At 34.5% G+C, this 16,231-nt stretch overlaps 3 protein-coding genes and 1 non-coding gene across 5 annotated transcripts; 2 read left to right on the top strand and 2 right to left on the bottom strand.

Moving 5' to 3' along the window:
- Positions 1-368: 368 nt before the first annotated feature.
- LOC126677307 (histidine kinase 1) lies at positions 369-7,580 on the top strand. Its single transcript, XM_050371862.2, has 13 exons — positions 369-919; positions 1,452-1,694; positions 1,780-2,577; positions 2,737-2,984; positions 3,487-3,646; positions 3,985-4,111; positions 4,192-4,281; positions 4,512-4,706; positions 4,806-4,875; positions 5,045-5,087; positions 5,158-5,298; positions 5,620-6,732; positions 7,104-7,580. The coding sequence occupies exons 1-13, from the start codon at positions 710-712 to the stop codon at positions 7,317-7,319; spliced, it is 3,654 nt and encodes a 1,217-aa protein (XP_050227819.1). The 5' UTR covers positions 369-709; the 3' UTR covers positions 7,320-7,580.
- A 655-nt stretch (positions 7,581-8,235) lies between these two features.
- Positions 8,236-8,309, bottom strand: TRNAI-AAU (transfer RNA isoleucine (anticodon AAU)). Its single transcript has one exon. It is a non-coding gene; the product is annotated as a tRNA-Ile (tRNA).
- A 20-nt stretch (positions 8,310-8,329) lies between these two features.
- LOC126677685 (uncharacterized) lies at positions 8,330-12,705 on the top strand. Of its 2 annotated transcripts, XM_050372438.2 has the most exons (6): positions 8,330-8,440; positions 8,843-8,956; positions 9,210-9,297; positions 11,400-11,440; positions 11,595-11,658; positions 11,763-12,705. In XM_050372438.2, exons 1-5 carry the CDS (start codon positions 8,423-8,425, stop codon positions 11,622-11,624), a joined length of 291 nt encoding a protein of 96 aa, XP_050228395.1. In that variant the 5' UTR covers positions 8,330-8,422; the 3' UTR covers positions 11,625-11,658; positions 11,763-12,705. The 2 variants fall into 2 exon arrangements, with proteins under 2 accessions (XP_050228395.1, XP_050228396.1); XM_050372439.2 differs by lacking the exons at positions 11,400-11,440; positions 11,595-11,658; positions 11,763-12,705 and having other exon boundaries at positions 8,331-8,440; positions 9,210-9,553.
- Positions 11,472-12,490, bottom strand: LOC126677684 (MYB-like transcription factor 4). The gene is made up of 2 exons (XM_050372436.1): positions 12,228-12,490; positions 11,472-12,131 (listed from the first exon to the last, which is right to left on the bottom strand). Exons 1-2 carry the CDS (start codon positions 12,488-12,490, stop codon positions 11,693-11,695), a joined length of 702 nt encoding a protein of 233 aa, XP_050228393.1. The 3' UTR covers positions 11,472-11,692.
- Positions 12,706-16,231: the final 3,526 nt, after the last annotated feature.

Here is a 16,231-nt window from a genome sequence, read left to right as displayed (position 1 = left end):
GATTTTCGATTTGTTGGGTTATTTTAGATTTGATTAAATTGAATTTGGATTGGTTAGATTTTTTATTTTTTAATTAAAGGTTTTTATGAGTATTTTGGTCATTCTTTGCACAAAAAGAGTTTTGTAAGCGCGAACAAAAAATTTAGGAGATTTTTGGATCAATATTGAAGTTTAGGGACGGTAGCGATGAAAGACCCCAAGTCAGGAACCGTGGGTGATTTTAAGCCATAGATTAACCGAGAGGAGGGAGAAATTAATAAAGTAAAAAATCATGAGTATTTGAATTTTCTTGGTAGGTCTTTCTCCATAAAAAAAAAAGTGGACTCTTGGCATCTAAGCATTTGCAATGCTTGAAATTTTTACTACAAATTATTGAGAACACTTTACTGAGACTATGAAACTGAAAATGAAAAAATGGTAAGTGAGGAACACAGTGAGAGAGAGAGAGAGGTGGCAAGATATTGATGGGTGAAGAATAAAAACACCATATCTCCAACTCCAACCCACTCACCGAGAACTTGTGCTCTTGCCTTCTAAAAGTGGGGAATGACACATGAACCAGCATATTTATACACACTATTAAGTTATCCCCACTCCCCCCATCACCATAGTACACACACACTCACTAATATCAACGAATTATTCTCTAATCGACTCTACAATCAGCATAAATTGATATGATATACAGCTTTCTATGGTTTGAGCAGAAATGGCAGAGAATACTGATTCAAGATCACCAACCTCAATGAGGAAGGTGTTGGATAAAATTATGGGGTTTGGTCCCTCTTTAAGAAGGAACACTCCTCCACGTGTTAGGAGGATTTTTCATAGGGATGTTGAAGAGGATGAGTTTCAATATGCTAATGCTCATTGTCTCTCTTCTTACTACAGTGTTTTTGTCGTTCGTTTAGCTATCATGGTTAGTACTTAATTAAACTTCTCTCTCACTTGTTGTGTGCACCATTTTGTCAGTTGGTAAATTCTGTTCTATAGTTTTGAAATCAGTTTAATTGAGTGGGTGAATTCAATAATTTTCTATTGATTTTCATTCTGTTGGTATATGCTAGTTTCATGCATGTTTATAAGAGTGTTCAATTCGTTTACAGTAGATGAACTTTGCTGCCTGTGTCAATTGGATTTAGCCTTGTCTTCTAAAAGTTCAATTGGCATGTAAATCTGTGCTTGTAGTTTGAAACTGGAATTTAGTCAATAAGAAGTATGTAGCAGGAAAACGAAAACGAAAACACTGAAGCCGGAAACATCGAAATGATATTTTTATAAGAATGGATTATAAATATTGAGTTTTAGAGTTTCAGAGCATTTCCGGAAATAAAAACGAAATGTTGAAATCGTAGGACTCGATAAGTTTCCCTAGATTAGAATAGTTATAGCCGGATGCTACAAGTTTTTGTTAATTGACATAATGTTTTTGTTTTAATGGTTGAATCCAGGTGATGCTAGCAATTTTGATTGGGCTGTTAACTATTCTAACATGGCATTTCACAAGGAGTTATACAAAGAGGTCATTAGAGACCTTAGCATCTGGTCTTCGTTATGAACTTCTGCAACGCCCCATACTGCGGATGTGGAACATTTTGAATTCTACTGCTGAAATAACGACAGCCCAGGTTAAGCTATCGGAGTATGTAATTAAACGGTACAGCAATCCAACATCTCAAGCAGAACAAGTTGAGGTTTGTAATAATGATCATTTGGCACTTATAGCGTTTTCAACAATTTTTTTGCTTCATTCTTTACGAATTCTACTTTTTTTTCCAGCTGTATGAAATGATGAAGGATGTGACGTGGGCACTATTTGCGAGTCGCAAAGCTCTCAATGCCATCACTATAACTTATAGAAATGGATTTGTTCAGGCTTTTCATAGAGATCATAGGAGTAACAATACATTCTACATCTACTCTAATCTTGTCAACTATTCAATTAGTGGCGATGAGCATTATGATGCTGAGACGTTGTCCTCACGTCAAGGGTGGAATGATCAGTCCATTCAGGGTAACCTTTCTGCAATTTGGTATCGAGAACCACTTGATCCTTCAACAGGTGAAAAGATTGGAAAAGCAAGCCAAATTCCACCAGATGATCTCATCAATATCGCTGGCTTTTCGCAAGTTCCTGATGGTGTAGCTTCCTGGCATGTAGCAGTGAGCAAGTATATGGATTCACCGTTACTTTCAGCCGCATTGCCTGTCTGGGATGCTTCAAATAAAAGCATAGTGGCCGTTGTAGGTGTTACAACTGCTCTTTACAGTGTGGGACAGCTGATGCGAGAACTCGTTGAAGTTCATAGTGGACATATATATTTGACCTCTCAAGAGGGCTATTTACTCGCTACTTCAACAAATGCTCCTCTTTTGAGAAATTCGTCAAAGGGGCCCAAGCTTATGATGGCTGTTGATTCTGAGAATGACATAATACGAATGGGAGCTCAGTGGTTAGAGAATCTCTACGGAAACAAGCCTCCTCCGGGTCATGTTGTTCATGTAGAGAATGCAAAGCTTGGCCACCAGCAATATTACATTGATTCATTTTTCCTAAATCTAAAGAGACTGCCTATAGTAAGCATTAGCCTATTGCTGCCTTTTCTATTCATAATATATAGAAACATGTGCATCTCGGATTCTGTAGAACGCCTAAATAGCATATAGATAAAAATTACAAAGTTACAACTGATTTATTTCCATTATTGGAGCATTTAGCAAGTAGTTTATCTGCAGGTAGGCGTTATCATCATTCCAAGAAGATACATAATGGGGAAAGTAGATGAAAGAGCCTTCAAGACACTGGTTATTTTGATTTCTGCATCTGTATGCATACTAGTCATAGGTTGCGTCTGCATATTAATACTCACGAACGGAGTATCCAAGGAAATGAAGTTGAGAGCAGAGCTAATAAGCCATCTCGATGCCAGAAGAAGAGCAGAGGCATCAAACAACTACAAGAGCCAATTTCTTGCAAATATGAGGTATTGAATTCATTCTAAAAGGTATTAGAAATTGGAATGTCATATTTACTTAAGTATTCAATTCAAGTGTACTCGACTCAATAGGCCCAAATACTCAGAAGTTGGATTTTTTGGAATTGCATGCTGCTTGAATGAAGTAAGGCACATGGTAAACCTGTAGACCATACTGCTTAAAGAAGTATGAAGCATAAGTTGCGGAAAGATTTTAATTGAAAAATATCAACACGTTACAATTAGTTTTGGAAACCAGCTCGTACTTATGCTGCAGTACCTCTTCAGAGAAGTCATCTGCAGCATAGAAATTGCATTCATCTGCGATTACTACAAAGCACTGAAATTGCTTTCAGTTCTTCTCAAATTTCTGACTTTCAATGAAATGTAAAGGAAACAAGGGAAGTTTAGCCTGTTTTGGTGTGAAGCAGGCATGAATGATAGTTTCATGATCTTCATTTGTCCCTTTTAGCACTTGCTGAAGTAACAATCTTTGTATTTTGTATTTCAGTCATGAATTAAGGACTCCCATGGCTGCAGTAATTGGCTTACTGGATATTCTTATCTCTGATGATTGTCTCACAAATGAACAATATGCAACTGTTACGCAGATTAGAAAATGTTCTACAGCTCTTCTCAGGCTTCTTAACAATATCTTGGATCTGAGTAAGGTTAGTAGCAAAAGCCTGGACTTTTGACTGTGAACAGTGTAACCAATTAAGAAAAGAATAAAATCAATTTTTGAAGCATTTCAGAACATTTCATGCTGTCTCAAGATACAGAATGTTTATTATGCATCAGTATTTACCATATTAAGATTCACTTAATTGTGACACAAAATTTCAAGAATCCGAACATAACCAGTGATGTTATTGGTGCAAAATCTGTGGTGGTTAGGAAGTCCATTTCATGACAAGCAAACAGTTAACAATCATTTAGCAATATATTGTATTATTGCATTCTCATGAGAAAATGATTCTATTATTTTTGGTTTTGAAATTTTTTGTAGGTTGAATCGGGAAAGCTGGTGTTGGAAGATGCTGAGTTTGACTTAGGACGAGAGCTTGAAGGACTCATTGACATGTTCTCTGTGCAGTGCATTAATCACAATGTGGAGGCGGTTTTAGATCTTTCCGGTATAAGTCATTATGATAATGAAAGATTTAAATATTTGCTTCTTCTTTCATTCTCTGACATGCTTTTTTTGATTTCGTAGATGATATGCCAAAATTAGTCCGAGGAGACTCTGCGAGAGTTGTGCAAATTTTTGCAAATCTCATAAGCAATTCCATCAAGTTCACGAATTGTAAGTGCACTATTGATCATATACCAACTTCGCTAGCTTTTAATAGATCTTACTGGAATTTACAATGGAACAAAATATTTGATCATTTACTGCTGACAATCTCACTGGAATATATTATGAATGAAAAAGCTCCGAATTTTACTAAATGGAAAATAAAAGATAAAATCATTTTATGTGATCAAAAGGAATATGCTTTTGATTTCTTAGTAACTGTTCGAGATATCTTGCAGCGGGTCATATTGTTTTGCGTGGTTGGTGTGAGAATTTAAGTACTTTCAACGATCCTACAAACTTTCTTCTTGATCGCAAGAAAGTACGGTGTGCATTTACGACAAAATTGAGGCAGCAGGGGAACCATTCGAAGAAGGCCTCTAAGAAAGAAAACAAAGTGATTCTTTGGTTTGAAGTTGATGATACAGGATGTGGTATGGACCTCAAAAATGTCAACAAAGTTCTATTTGTATCTAAAAACTAAACATTCTATTTTTGGAAATTGATATTAGATTGTTTATTGTAACCTGTAGGAATTGACCCAAGCAAATGGGAATCAGTATTTGAAAGCTTTGAGCAAGCGGATCCCTCAACCACTAGATTGTAAGTAGCTATAACACTTGACGGTTTTCGACAAATTGAAACGCTGACAAATTGTGAGAATACTGAACTGTATGTAACCTTATAAGAGAAAGACAATTTAGATGATCAGTAAAATCATGAACTAAATTTCCTAAGATTCTAATCAAGTTTTAACTTTACTATACTTCAGGCATGGAGGCACTGGTCTTGGACTCTGCATAGTTCGAACCTTGGTGAGTACCTTAAACTATTTCATTCATTCTGTCAGAGCCATTTCATTATCCACTTCCACCGTGATGGCAGGTTAACAAGATGGGGGGAGAAATAAAAGTTGTAAAGAAAAATGGGTCAGGAACTCTAATGCGACTTTACTTACTTCTTCGGACACCTTTAGATGGCACAGAACCGCATTGCCAAGTAGATTTTTCGGGGCATAATTTTGTGGTAAGTAAAATTTTACCTTCTCTGCAAAGTTTTATAATCCTCTAATTATATGACAGACATTCTGCTTCTTTGATCCTTAATGGGGACACTGCAACATCTTCTAATAGTATAGAATTTAGTATAACTCGTTAAAAGGTATCGTTTCTAATTTCAATTTTTCACTACCATCAAAGGAATTGAAACTATGCATGCAATTCTGGGTCTAAATAGTAAAATAGGATTTTATAGATAGCTGATGAACTTTGACTGGTGGCTATCTGTTCTATGCAAACCGCAACATATATCAAATGCATGATGCATGACTTATTTCTGTTGCGGCAGGTTCTGCTAGCATTATACGGCTCAGTGGGGAGAAATAATACGTCCCAATGGTTGCAAAAAAATGGACTCCTTACTTTAAGAGTGTCCGAATGGAATGAGTTGACACAAGTTCTTCGAGAACTGTTTTATGCACGAAGACGCAGTAAAGGCTTTGAGGCTCAGTGGTCTCTGAATGAACCGTTAAAATCTGAAGTTCTTAATATACAAGATATTAAGGACCCTGTATTTGTCATAGTCGTAGATATAGGATTGCTCGACTTGAGCACAGATATATGGAAGGAACAACTCAACTTTCTCGACAAGTTCTCTAGCAAAGCGACATTTGCTTGGATGCTAAACCATGACACTTCAAACGCAATAAAAATGGAGCTCCGCAGGAAGGGTCATATTGTGATGGTAAATAAACCTTTATACAAGGCAAAAATGATCCAGATTTTGGAAACTGTCATGAAAGAACAAAAGAAAAGTGTCAGTTCTGTAAGAGCTGCAACAAAAGATGATGAAATGCACGAATGTCTTGAGATTGATACTATTCAGTTTGAGAATGCCAGTTCTGAAGATTCTGATATGGCTGAAACTGCCATAAATTCATTTCATCTCGGAGAAAGGATCACTAATCCATCACAATGTCAGCCATTTAAAAAGCGCTTAATTGAACTGGCTGATATGCATTCAGAAGAAAACAATTTGAGGATAGAAGATGCGAGTCAAGTCAGGCAGAACCTGCCGATCACAAGAGCTGAAACCTTTTCACCAAACTCTAGAGATGAAAGTTCAGAACACTTGGAACAACATCCAGAAAGCAGTTTCCCTAAAGGACAATTGGATTCACACTCGAGAAAACCTGCAAAGGAACAAAAAGCTCTAGAGGGAGTACGCATCCTTTTAGCAGAAGATACTCCCGTTCTTCAAAGAGTTGCAACCATCATGTTAGAAAAAATGGGGGCTACTGTTGCTGCTGTGGGAGATGGATTGCAAGCAGTTGAAGCTCTTAATTGCCGGTTTAGCGGAAAAGAAGGCAGAAGGGAGTCTCTCTTGCGAGACGGAAATGATGCTTCGCAAACTGAAATTTCGGCTTCCCTGCCGTATGACTTGGTTCTGATGGATTGTCAGGTAAGAGATCAAAACTAATGCAAAAATTATTTTTTGTTAATTTCTCTAACAGGATCTTAATCTCAAGATCGCATGTTTAGTAGATATAGTATTGGATAATGAGATGATCATGAAGCATTAACCTACGTAGCACGGAAACTGAAACCAAAATGTGAATTACCGAAAGGAGAAATAGGAAACAATATTTTATACAAGAATATGTTAGTATTTCCGAATTTTTAGAAGCTTTTTCGGAAACAGAAACAAAACACCAAAATACAAGATTTGAGAAGTTCCCGTGCAACATTGGCATTAACCTTGAACATATCCACTCAAAATGTTACATATTGTTCATATGAAGGTTCTAATGAATTGTGTAAATGCAAAAGCAGATGCCAAAAATGGACGGCTACGAAGCAACAAAAGCGATCCGAAAATCAGAGGAAGGAACGGGATTGCACATTCCGATTGTTGCATTGACAGCCCATGCAATGTCATCAGATGAAGCCAAATGCTTGGAAGTAGGCATGGATGCTTATCTAACTAAGCCAATTGACTACAAGCTGATGGTATCCACTATTCTGTCACTTACTAAAAGAACTACCTAATTTTTTCCGTCACTTGTCAACGAATATAGCTAGCCAAAAAAAAAAAAAAGCGCAACGCAAGTTGTTTGAATGTCCAAGTTTTAGCAGTTTTGGGTTTGAAGTTCATATGCTTGCCCTCTGGCTCATCTATTGCTTGTATGTATAATAAAGCATAGTATAGTCAATTCAATGAAATATGAGAAATTGGAGAAGTGCAGACATTAAAATGATGTTAATATTGAAGTATGTATATAATTTAGAACTGTACCTTTTCAATTGGCACCCAAAGTCTATTCTATCTCTTAAAATCTCCCAATAATCCTCTTGTTTATTTATATTTTCTACTATTTATGGGATGCCATTGGCTATTTCTAGACCTGTTAATGGGGCTGCACTGTTACTAGGAATGCCGTGCATTTCAGGTCGTGGTACAGCAACGAGAACAATGTTATTGCCTTCTCAAAAGGAAGTTGCTTTATATTTAGGACCCTTATTGCCTACACTGAAGATGTCTGATCACATTGAAAGAAATTCCATTAACATGATCTATTTACGGCTACCCATCAATTTCTAAAATCCAACCTACACTCAAATTTCACTCTTTAATTTCAAATTTGAGAGACTGATAAAGATCATATGAGAAAAGAGTGTAATGTATATCTCATGTTTGTATGAGTCATGTAGAGATAAAAAGAAACTAAAACATAAATCAATCACCACATAGACATATAGGTCAAATTTCATTAAAAATATGCCGGAGTAGGGCATAATACAGTAACCAATTTAATATTATATAGCAAAAAAAACAATTTAATATTACAAAGTTCGATTATAAACTGCAGAAAATAAAAATACAGGACGCTCAAAATCAATTATCCAAAAATATAAAATGTAAAAGAATTTATATATTTTTTTTCTCTCAAAAAGAAAACTAAAATGGCCTATGCAGGTCTCGAACCTGCGACCTTCGCGTTATTAGCACGACGCTCTAACCAACTGAGCTAATAGGCCAAGTTGAAGTACATTCTTTCATTATTATAAATACTAAATAATCTACACGCAAAGCGAAGATCAGTAATTTGCAGAAGAGAAGAGAGTTGTAGATTGTTCCACTAATTTCAGAAATGAAAGAAGATTACGAGGTAACTCTTCGTCACCTTTCATTATTCTTCTCAATGTAATGATTAATTTATTAAACAATCTTGTAATTATTTTCTTGCTTTTAGTTTGTTTCTTTTAAACCGCTTGTGATTGTTTTTGTTCGGAAGAAATTTCCAGAAATTCAATTGAATTGAGTTGAATTTATGATTTAAGTTCTATTTAATTTTGTGTTGGGTAGTTGGTACAATTCAATTCTACTGAAATCATGCTTTGAATGCCAAAATTGATATGAATTTCTTGTGTTTCTGATCAATTAGTGAATTATTTTTCCGATAAAGAAAGATTAGGGTTTAGTTACTGGAACTTGCTTAACTCTTGGGTGTCAATTACCTGCCTAATGCTAGCAGTTAATAATCGTGAATATTAATATAATGTAATTGCAGATTGAAGAGAAAAAGCAAGCTGCTGCTGATGTATTGTTTCAATATTCTAAATTTGCCATGGCATGTATTGGAAATCAAGTTCGACCTTGCGATATGAGGCTCCATTTAATGAAGGTAATCTCAGTTTTTCCATTAGTAGTAGCAGGAAACTATAACATTATTTCTTTTAGCTGCGCATCTATGCATGTATGTCGTCTGATTAATGTTAGGGGCTTCATTGATTTTCCAAGTAAGCAAATGGATTCAATAGTCCTAGTACTTATCTAACCCTGCCTGTGTTCGGGAAGTGAATCTGAACGGTGAAGGCTGAAAAGACTTGGCCAATTTTGTAAATGCTAATGGTCCTCTGTTCTGCCCCTATTTTTAGGAGATCTCAGGGCTGCCAACTTCGATAAAAAGAGAACGGGTCCAGATTGTAGCTTCACCGGATGCAATGGGCGAATCATCAAGTTCAGGTACGGCCAGACTTGATAAAGCAGACAGTTTTCGAGCACTATATTGAAAGCGCTATGGAAAAAATTCCATTCATATTTATTGTAAACTCTTATAAGACTAGTAAACCTAGTTCCCATTGTTGTTTACCGGTGGATATGCTGGATATTGCTCATCTAGTATTATCATACCCGAAGTCTATCTTTTCAGTTTAATTGTACAAGGATGTTTATGTAATCATTTAAATATTTATTTCCTTCGCATCAAAGTTTCATTTCATGGTCTGCGTCCTTTCATCCTGCAGCTCACAGGGAATAACATAAGTATATGGCCTTCGTACTATATTATGCTTGATGTATACATCTTTCTTATTGTTGATGTGTATGCTGGTGGTTATACAGTAAGAAGTAAGCCAATCTGACTGTCGACTTAAAATTACTGTACTCTTGATGATATAACATGTCAGCTTACTGCTTTTTCTTAATTATTAGTGAGAAAGAAGGAAATATTTCAAATAAAACAGCAATAGTCATTATACAATTGATCAATGAGTATGTTGTTTGGAGTTCAGACTTCCTAAATTATTGGCATCTATGATTTGCATGAACTTTATTGATCTTCTTTTTCTCGATAGGAACTTGTGATAGGCATGATTTAATCCTTGCAACTTGCTATTTTTGATAATGACTTCAGCCGCCTTCACATGTCAGCTTACTGCTTTTTCTTCTTGTTTTTTTGCCTGATCAAGCCCTTTATTCATAACCTTTTCTAAGTCAACATATACATGTCATTGGTTTTGAAAATAACTTTCTATTTCAGGTCTCAGTTCAATTAGTTAATAGGTGAGCAATCTTTTCATGATAGTCTTATTCAGGAAGGTGGGCGCAAATTACTAGTGAAAAACAGGTGGATTTTTTTATAGTAAAATCATTACAACCAACAGAGCAAGCATGTTCGTTTCTTAATAGGTAAAAACACTAGCATGGACACATGATCCTTTAAAGATTGTCTTTGCTTGACTAAGAAAATTTAGTAATAGAGATCTATCAGGATTTAAGGCTACATTCCCTGCAAACATGGTGTGGAGAAGAGCATCTTATCTTCTTGGTCTTGGTCTTTTTCCTTTCCAGTTTCTGCAGTCTTGGTGCTGAATTATTTTCAATTTCCCTTGAGAACCTGAGATGTTTCATGCATAGTTATGAACTATAGCTTCTTGATATAACATATAGGAGGTGAGCCTTATTCAGGTTAGTCTGCCATAGTTGACTTCATAATTTAGATATTATGTCTTCAATACAATGCATGCTCTTAGTAGAGTAACTTAGTCGAGTCAACTCACAAATTATTCGGAATTGACTCGAAAAATATTTGAAATTGACTCGATGTTAATTGAGTCGAGCTCGAGTTCGAGCTACTTGAGTCAATAATTGTTGAGTCGAGTTTGAATTTGACAAACTTAATTGAGATTTAGTTAATTTACTTTTTTTTATCCATTATTAGTATATATAATAGTATTCTTACATTTATACTTAATAATTTTTAAATATTTATATAGATAATTAAATCAAGTTGAGTGGAACTCAATTCTCAATCATTCTATCGAGTTCGAGTTTGAACTCTTAAAATTAAACTCGGTTGAGTTTGAATTTTAAAGTTGAGTTGAGGTAGAAACTGATAGTGTTTCAATTTGATCCGATTACACCTCCATTCTGGATTATGTTTTTCTATTTCCTGATAGATGACATACATGTAAGAGCTCATTGAGTTAAATTGAAGTTAGAAGGAAACGGGTCTGTGTTGCTCTCATTTTAGGAAAATTAGAAAAAGCAATTGAGAGAGTGCATAGCACAAACCTGTCGCAGAATCTAATTTTGTTCACATGCAGTGTTGGTTGGAGCAATTATTAATTGGTTGGTAGAAATGATGTTAGGCTGTTAATGAGTTATCAACTATGACCCACTTCCCCTTTATGGATGACTCAGATAGATTACCTACCTCCATCTGTTTCACCACCCTCCTCTCCTCACAGCTTATCCGCTACCCAGAAATGGTAGATCAATACATAATCTAAAAGGAAGATGATCAAGTGGACTTGTTCGTGACATTCTAATTGCTTTTTGTACAGGACAAATACGGCAGTGGGTCAGAGAGTGGTTCGAAAAGGAAGTAAGTCGCTTTTAGCTGTACAAATTTATAATTGGTAAATCATCAGTACTTTCATTGTGATAGAAGATTATTTAGACATGATACTGATCAGCATGTTTATTTATTCCCTTATCTACATGCAGAAGACCAACTTCTCTAATTTTTCTTTTTGCAGTATAATTATATTAGCTCGGATGAAAATTGAATTCGAGATTTCACAGTTCTGGATTCGGCTCTAGGTAACCAACTTCTTCTAATTGGAATATCCAACTTTTAGCTTCTACAGTCTAAGATATCATGCTTCATGCCAAGAAAATCATTGCGGTCGTTTCTCTTGCAACAGCATTCTTTGTTGTTTGTCAATCCAAGGCTGCAGTAGAAACAGAGAACTGTTGTACTTCTTTTTTCCAGTGATTCAGATTGCTGTTGATATGGAGGGCATATTTTAAGGTCGAGATTTAATTCTTGACACTGCCTCTCGAATTGGATTTCCTGTTTTTCGCACTTGACTGCTCTAGTTATCTTCTCTTGTTCTGAAACTGCACCAAGAGAATTACTTCTCATGCTGTCAGCAGATGTTGCTTCTTTGGCTAGGCGATGAGTCGAGGGATCAATCCCTCGATTCAGTAGCTTTCTTCTTATGTGGGTATTCCAGTAATTCTTGATTTCATTATCAGTTCGTCCTGGTAATCTACCTGCTATAAGAGACCACCTGAACACACATACACACAAGCCCTAGTTAGGCCTCAAACTATTTTTCACATTTCGGCAAAAAGTAGCATAAATTTCAACGGTATATGGTGCTTACTTGTTACCGAAAATGCGGTGTAGTTCAATAATAAGCTCATCTTCTTCGGCGGTAAAATTTCCGCGCTTAAGATCAGGCCGTAGATAGTTAATCCACCGAAGACGGCAACTTTTGCCGCAACGAAGAAGGCCAGCGGCTTTAGGAAGAGTTCTCCAGCAGCCTTCACCATGAGCTTGAATATAAGCAATAAGGTGTTCATCTTCTTCTCTAGTCCATGCCCCTTTGTTGGTATGAGCTTTCTCACAGCATGGAGACCTACCCATTTCCTTTTTCTGCTTGTTGAATAGTAAAAGTTATTAGATGATTGGTGCTTTTAGGTGCATTTGAAGCTGAGTCTCTCCAGTTTTTTTGGATATGCAAGTTATATAGTAGTGAATATGGATAATAATAATAATAATTTGTAGCACTAATTGTTTGTAGATATTGGTTGGTGGATTCAAAAGGATTAGAGAGGGTCCACTTTTGGTGACTTTATTAACCAACCTTCTCAATCTCTATTTGTTTTTTGTTTGTGTGTATGGGATTCTGGTAGAGAGTGATGGATCTAACAATTTTATTAAATGTAGAAAATATTATGGAGGATATAATGATATATTATGCATAAATTTCACAGTTTTGAAAGGCCAAATCTAAATCTTTTAGAAATTAGGGAGGAAGATCGCCCACAAAAATGGGGGTGAGTATTTATTTTAGTAAAATCTAACACTAAATATATATATATATAACTAAATTTTATATGTATAATTTATACACGTATGTGTATTAATTAAAATAACGTTTTGAAGTTCAGTTTTTCGGCTGTTTGGTTAACTAATGGTAAAAATCAAATTTTTATTTGTTCAGAATTCAAATTAAATTTTTAAATCATTTTAGTTAAATCAAAACAATTTTTTATTTCATTGTTTAGATGGTGATTTGGTTCGATTTTTGTTCAGTTCAGTTCTACTCACACTCCCTCTCTGAAAATAATTGTCAATTGTATGAATGTTTGGCAGGATAATATTTAAGGATGTATTGCAACTGACTAATTGGAATATGAAACATCTTATTTCAATAAATTTATAACTATATTTCTGGTAAAAGTTATTTTTATGAGATATCATCTAATTTTTGTTTCTTATTTTTTAAAAAAAAATTTACATATAAATATTAGATTAGTAAATTATCCTTGTTAGAGGAGTTCAATTAAATTAAAAAATATCATGGGAAACACAATGAACTTTTAAAATATATGAGAAAAATAATAATTTCAATCTACTTTTCAATGGTGATAGTAAATTAGTAATGTTTTCTATATTTTACCACTTAGGTTAAATTACAATATTTGCTATCATTGATCTTTTAACAATATAGGATCTAAGTAAAGAATTAAAATTGATCAATTATCTATTTTTGTACAAGAATAAATAAATTATAGGTGGCTCTCAAGTCATTTTCAAGGGGATGAAAAGGTGAAATTGAGTTGGGTCCTTATTTTATTTATTTAAGTACGAAAGATGGTGACGGTATGCAATTTAGATGACTTCTGGTGATGCTAAAAGTTGAGTTTTATGGTCAAACAATTTGAGAATCAACTTGTTTATGTGGAAGATGACATTTTGCAAATTGTTAGTAGTATTCTTGTACACTAACTTTAGGGTATGGTCAGCTAAATATTGAATGATATTTATTGGGAATGGTTGAAGAATTAATCCACTTGATTAGCGTAATTTCCATTTTGTATCTAGTTCAAATAGTCATTCTCCTTCACTTGATACTAATGTTTAATATGAAATAGTTAAGAGAATTATTAATTGATTATGAGTTTGAGTGATTGATTGTGAATGAGTAAGAGTGTAAAAAGTTCATGTGCACATAAAATGAGTTCAAATTCCTCGTCATTGTAATCTACTAATTTAGCAAAGTATAATATTTTAATGTTTTACTTCAAGTGCAATCGAACTCGGATATTTCATACCCTGACCTTATAAAAAAATCATTTGTACCCAATTTTGGGTTTTTAGGTTTCATCTTTACCCAATACAAAAATTGAAAGATCGTAAAAACAAAATAGGTAATATATAAATATAAATTAAAGGATTATTTTAAACTTTTTTCAAGTTAAAAGAGGTAATTTTAGTACTTTTAAATAGAGATGAAACCTAAAAACCCAAAATTGGGTACAAATGATTTTTTTATAAGGTCAGGGTATAAACGAAAAAAAAGTTCAAGATGGAATTTTTTAAGTAATTAAGCCAAATTTATATGATGTTATCAAAATAATTTTGTTATTATAGTAAACATTGCAAAACAATTCTTAAAATACGGACTAATTATCATAAATCTAATTTTTTTTTTTTGCCAAAGATAACAATATATAATAATATGAGAAGAATGGCCACCTCCTGAAGATGATGAACCATTCTTAAATAAGAAAAAGTAAAGTGGACTTCGCGACTACTAATTGAGTCATCCAAATACACATTCGTTTAACAAATTAAAAAGCAAAATTTGCATAATTTGCTAAACGAACGGTAGAAACAAAAATAAATAAGTTACTTATAGAAAAACCAACTTACCGTTAGCATATAAATGACATAATATAAGTATCACCTTAATTTTGTAGGAACGCATGATTGAAACTGTCGGAATCATTTAGAAAACAAATTCACCAATATAGACCACCTGCAAAATTTACCCAAAAAATAGATAAAAAATCCAATTTAAGCTTACCTGATAGTTGAGGAGATCCACCAAATGACGCCGGAACGCGAGCATTTGAGGGGCCGCTTATGAGGCCCCTCTTACAAAATTTCATGAAAAAATTAAAAATTTATGTTAGTAAAAACATTAGTGTTGCCAGATATTACATTTAAAGATAAAAATGGTATGTTATAGTGACTCAGCCTATGAACTTGGAACTCTTTGCTTCAATGTTTAAAGTTTCACTTGCCCACTGGAGAACCGGTTAAGCTTTCCAAAATAATGAATTTGTGCAAAAAAATTGAATGTTTGTTGTTCTTTCGTGGCATTATTAAAGAGTATGCATTGTTGTTTTGACAATTTTATTAACCATTATTCCTTAAATGACCACTCATTTGATTAAAGAGGTGGTTACAATACTCTGCACAGTACACATTTTACTTCTTAATATAAACTTTCAGAGCACTTTTTTAATCAATTTTTCCATGTTTGAAAACAAGCTCTGTTCTATTGGTTTTGATTATATGTCAAGCATGTCAATTTTTAAAACCTTTTAGTTAAATCTGTTATTTTAACTTGTTTCTAAAACAAAAAATGAAAAGGAAAGATTCCAGGAACAATCTGGCAAATTTATTTCGTTAGAATTCCAAAGATTGTCCTGAGCCAGGCAATCACTAGTGCGAAAAGATGTTGTAGATCGATGTTTCTAGTACTTCACCGAAACGTTGTCCGATTTTGCGACCAACCGGAGTGGTGGAGTAAGAGTATGTTAAGCCCCATAGTTGAACCCAAAAATTCGCAAACTGAAAATCACTTGGGTTATAGAAATAGTTTGGTTCCCACGCTTTAACCAAGAATAAATGATTTCGGAATCGCCATGGTGCACCCCTTATCACTCGAAACAAGTCAAATTCATCATTGAAATTGATTTGGAAACTTCCACCCGGACCAGATTGGATGGAAAGAGAATCAGAAAGACCCCAAACTCATTATCTGGACAAGGGATGGGGGAAATTGTTTTTCTGAAATAAACTTACAGAAAATCGAAAGATGACTTTCTACATTAAGATTTTGGAGTTCTTCTTCTCCTAGAGGGATTTCTTCTTCTACTGCTTCTGGGTGAGTAAAAGTGCTATTAAGAGAAGAAAAATGATTATCCATAGTATTAGAGAAAAATTAGTGTACGACTTCAAAACAGAAGTATCATAATTGTGTAAACAAGAAATTAATTTATAGACACCCAACGAAAGGAAAAAAACCACCCATTTTGGGGATTATAGACACCCAACGAAGGGAATAAAAAACCCACCCATTTTGGGGAT

Source organism: Mercurialis annua, linkage group LG4, assembly GCF_937616625.2.
Source record: "Mercurialis annua linkage group LG4, ddMerAnnu1.2, whole genome shotgun sequence".
NCBI classification, from domain to species: Eukaryota; Viridiplantae; Streptophyta; class Magnoliopsida; order Malpighiales; family Euphorbiaceae; genus Mercurialis; species Mercurialis annua.
Note: the sequence above shows the minus strand (reverse complement) of the source record. Positions and strands in the feature narration are given on the sequence as shown.

Coding starts and splice junctions, on each gene's coding strand:
- LOC126677307 (XM_050371862.2), top strand. CDS start 710: ATGGCAGAGAATACTGATTCAAGATCACCAACCTCAATGAGGAAGGTG. Junction 920..1,451: donor TCGTTCGTTTAGCTATCATG/GTTAGTACTTAA, acceptor GGTTGAATCCAG/GTGATGCTAGCAATTTTGAT. Junction 4,876..5,044: donor GATCCCTCAACCACTAGATT/GTAAGTAGCTAT, acceptor ACTATACTTCAG/GCATGGAGGCACTGGTCTTG.
- LOC126677685 (XM_050372438.2), top strand. Junction 8,957..9,209: donor TGAGGCTCCATTTAATGAAG/GTAATCTCAGTT, acceptor CCCTATTTTTAG/GAGATCTCAGGGCTGCCAAC. Junction 9,298..11,399: donor GGGCGAATCATCAAGTTCAG/GTACGGCCAGAC, acceptor CTTTTTGTACAG/GACAAATACGGCAGTGGGTC.
- LOC126677684 (XM_050372436.1), bottom strand. CDS start 12,490: ATGGGTAGGTCTCCATGCTGTGAGAAAGCTCATACCAACAAAGGGGCA. Junction 12,132..12,227: donor CACCGCATTTTCGGTAACAA/GTAAGCACCATA, acceptor ATGTGTGTTCAG/GTGGTCTCTTATAGCAGGTA.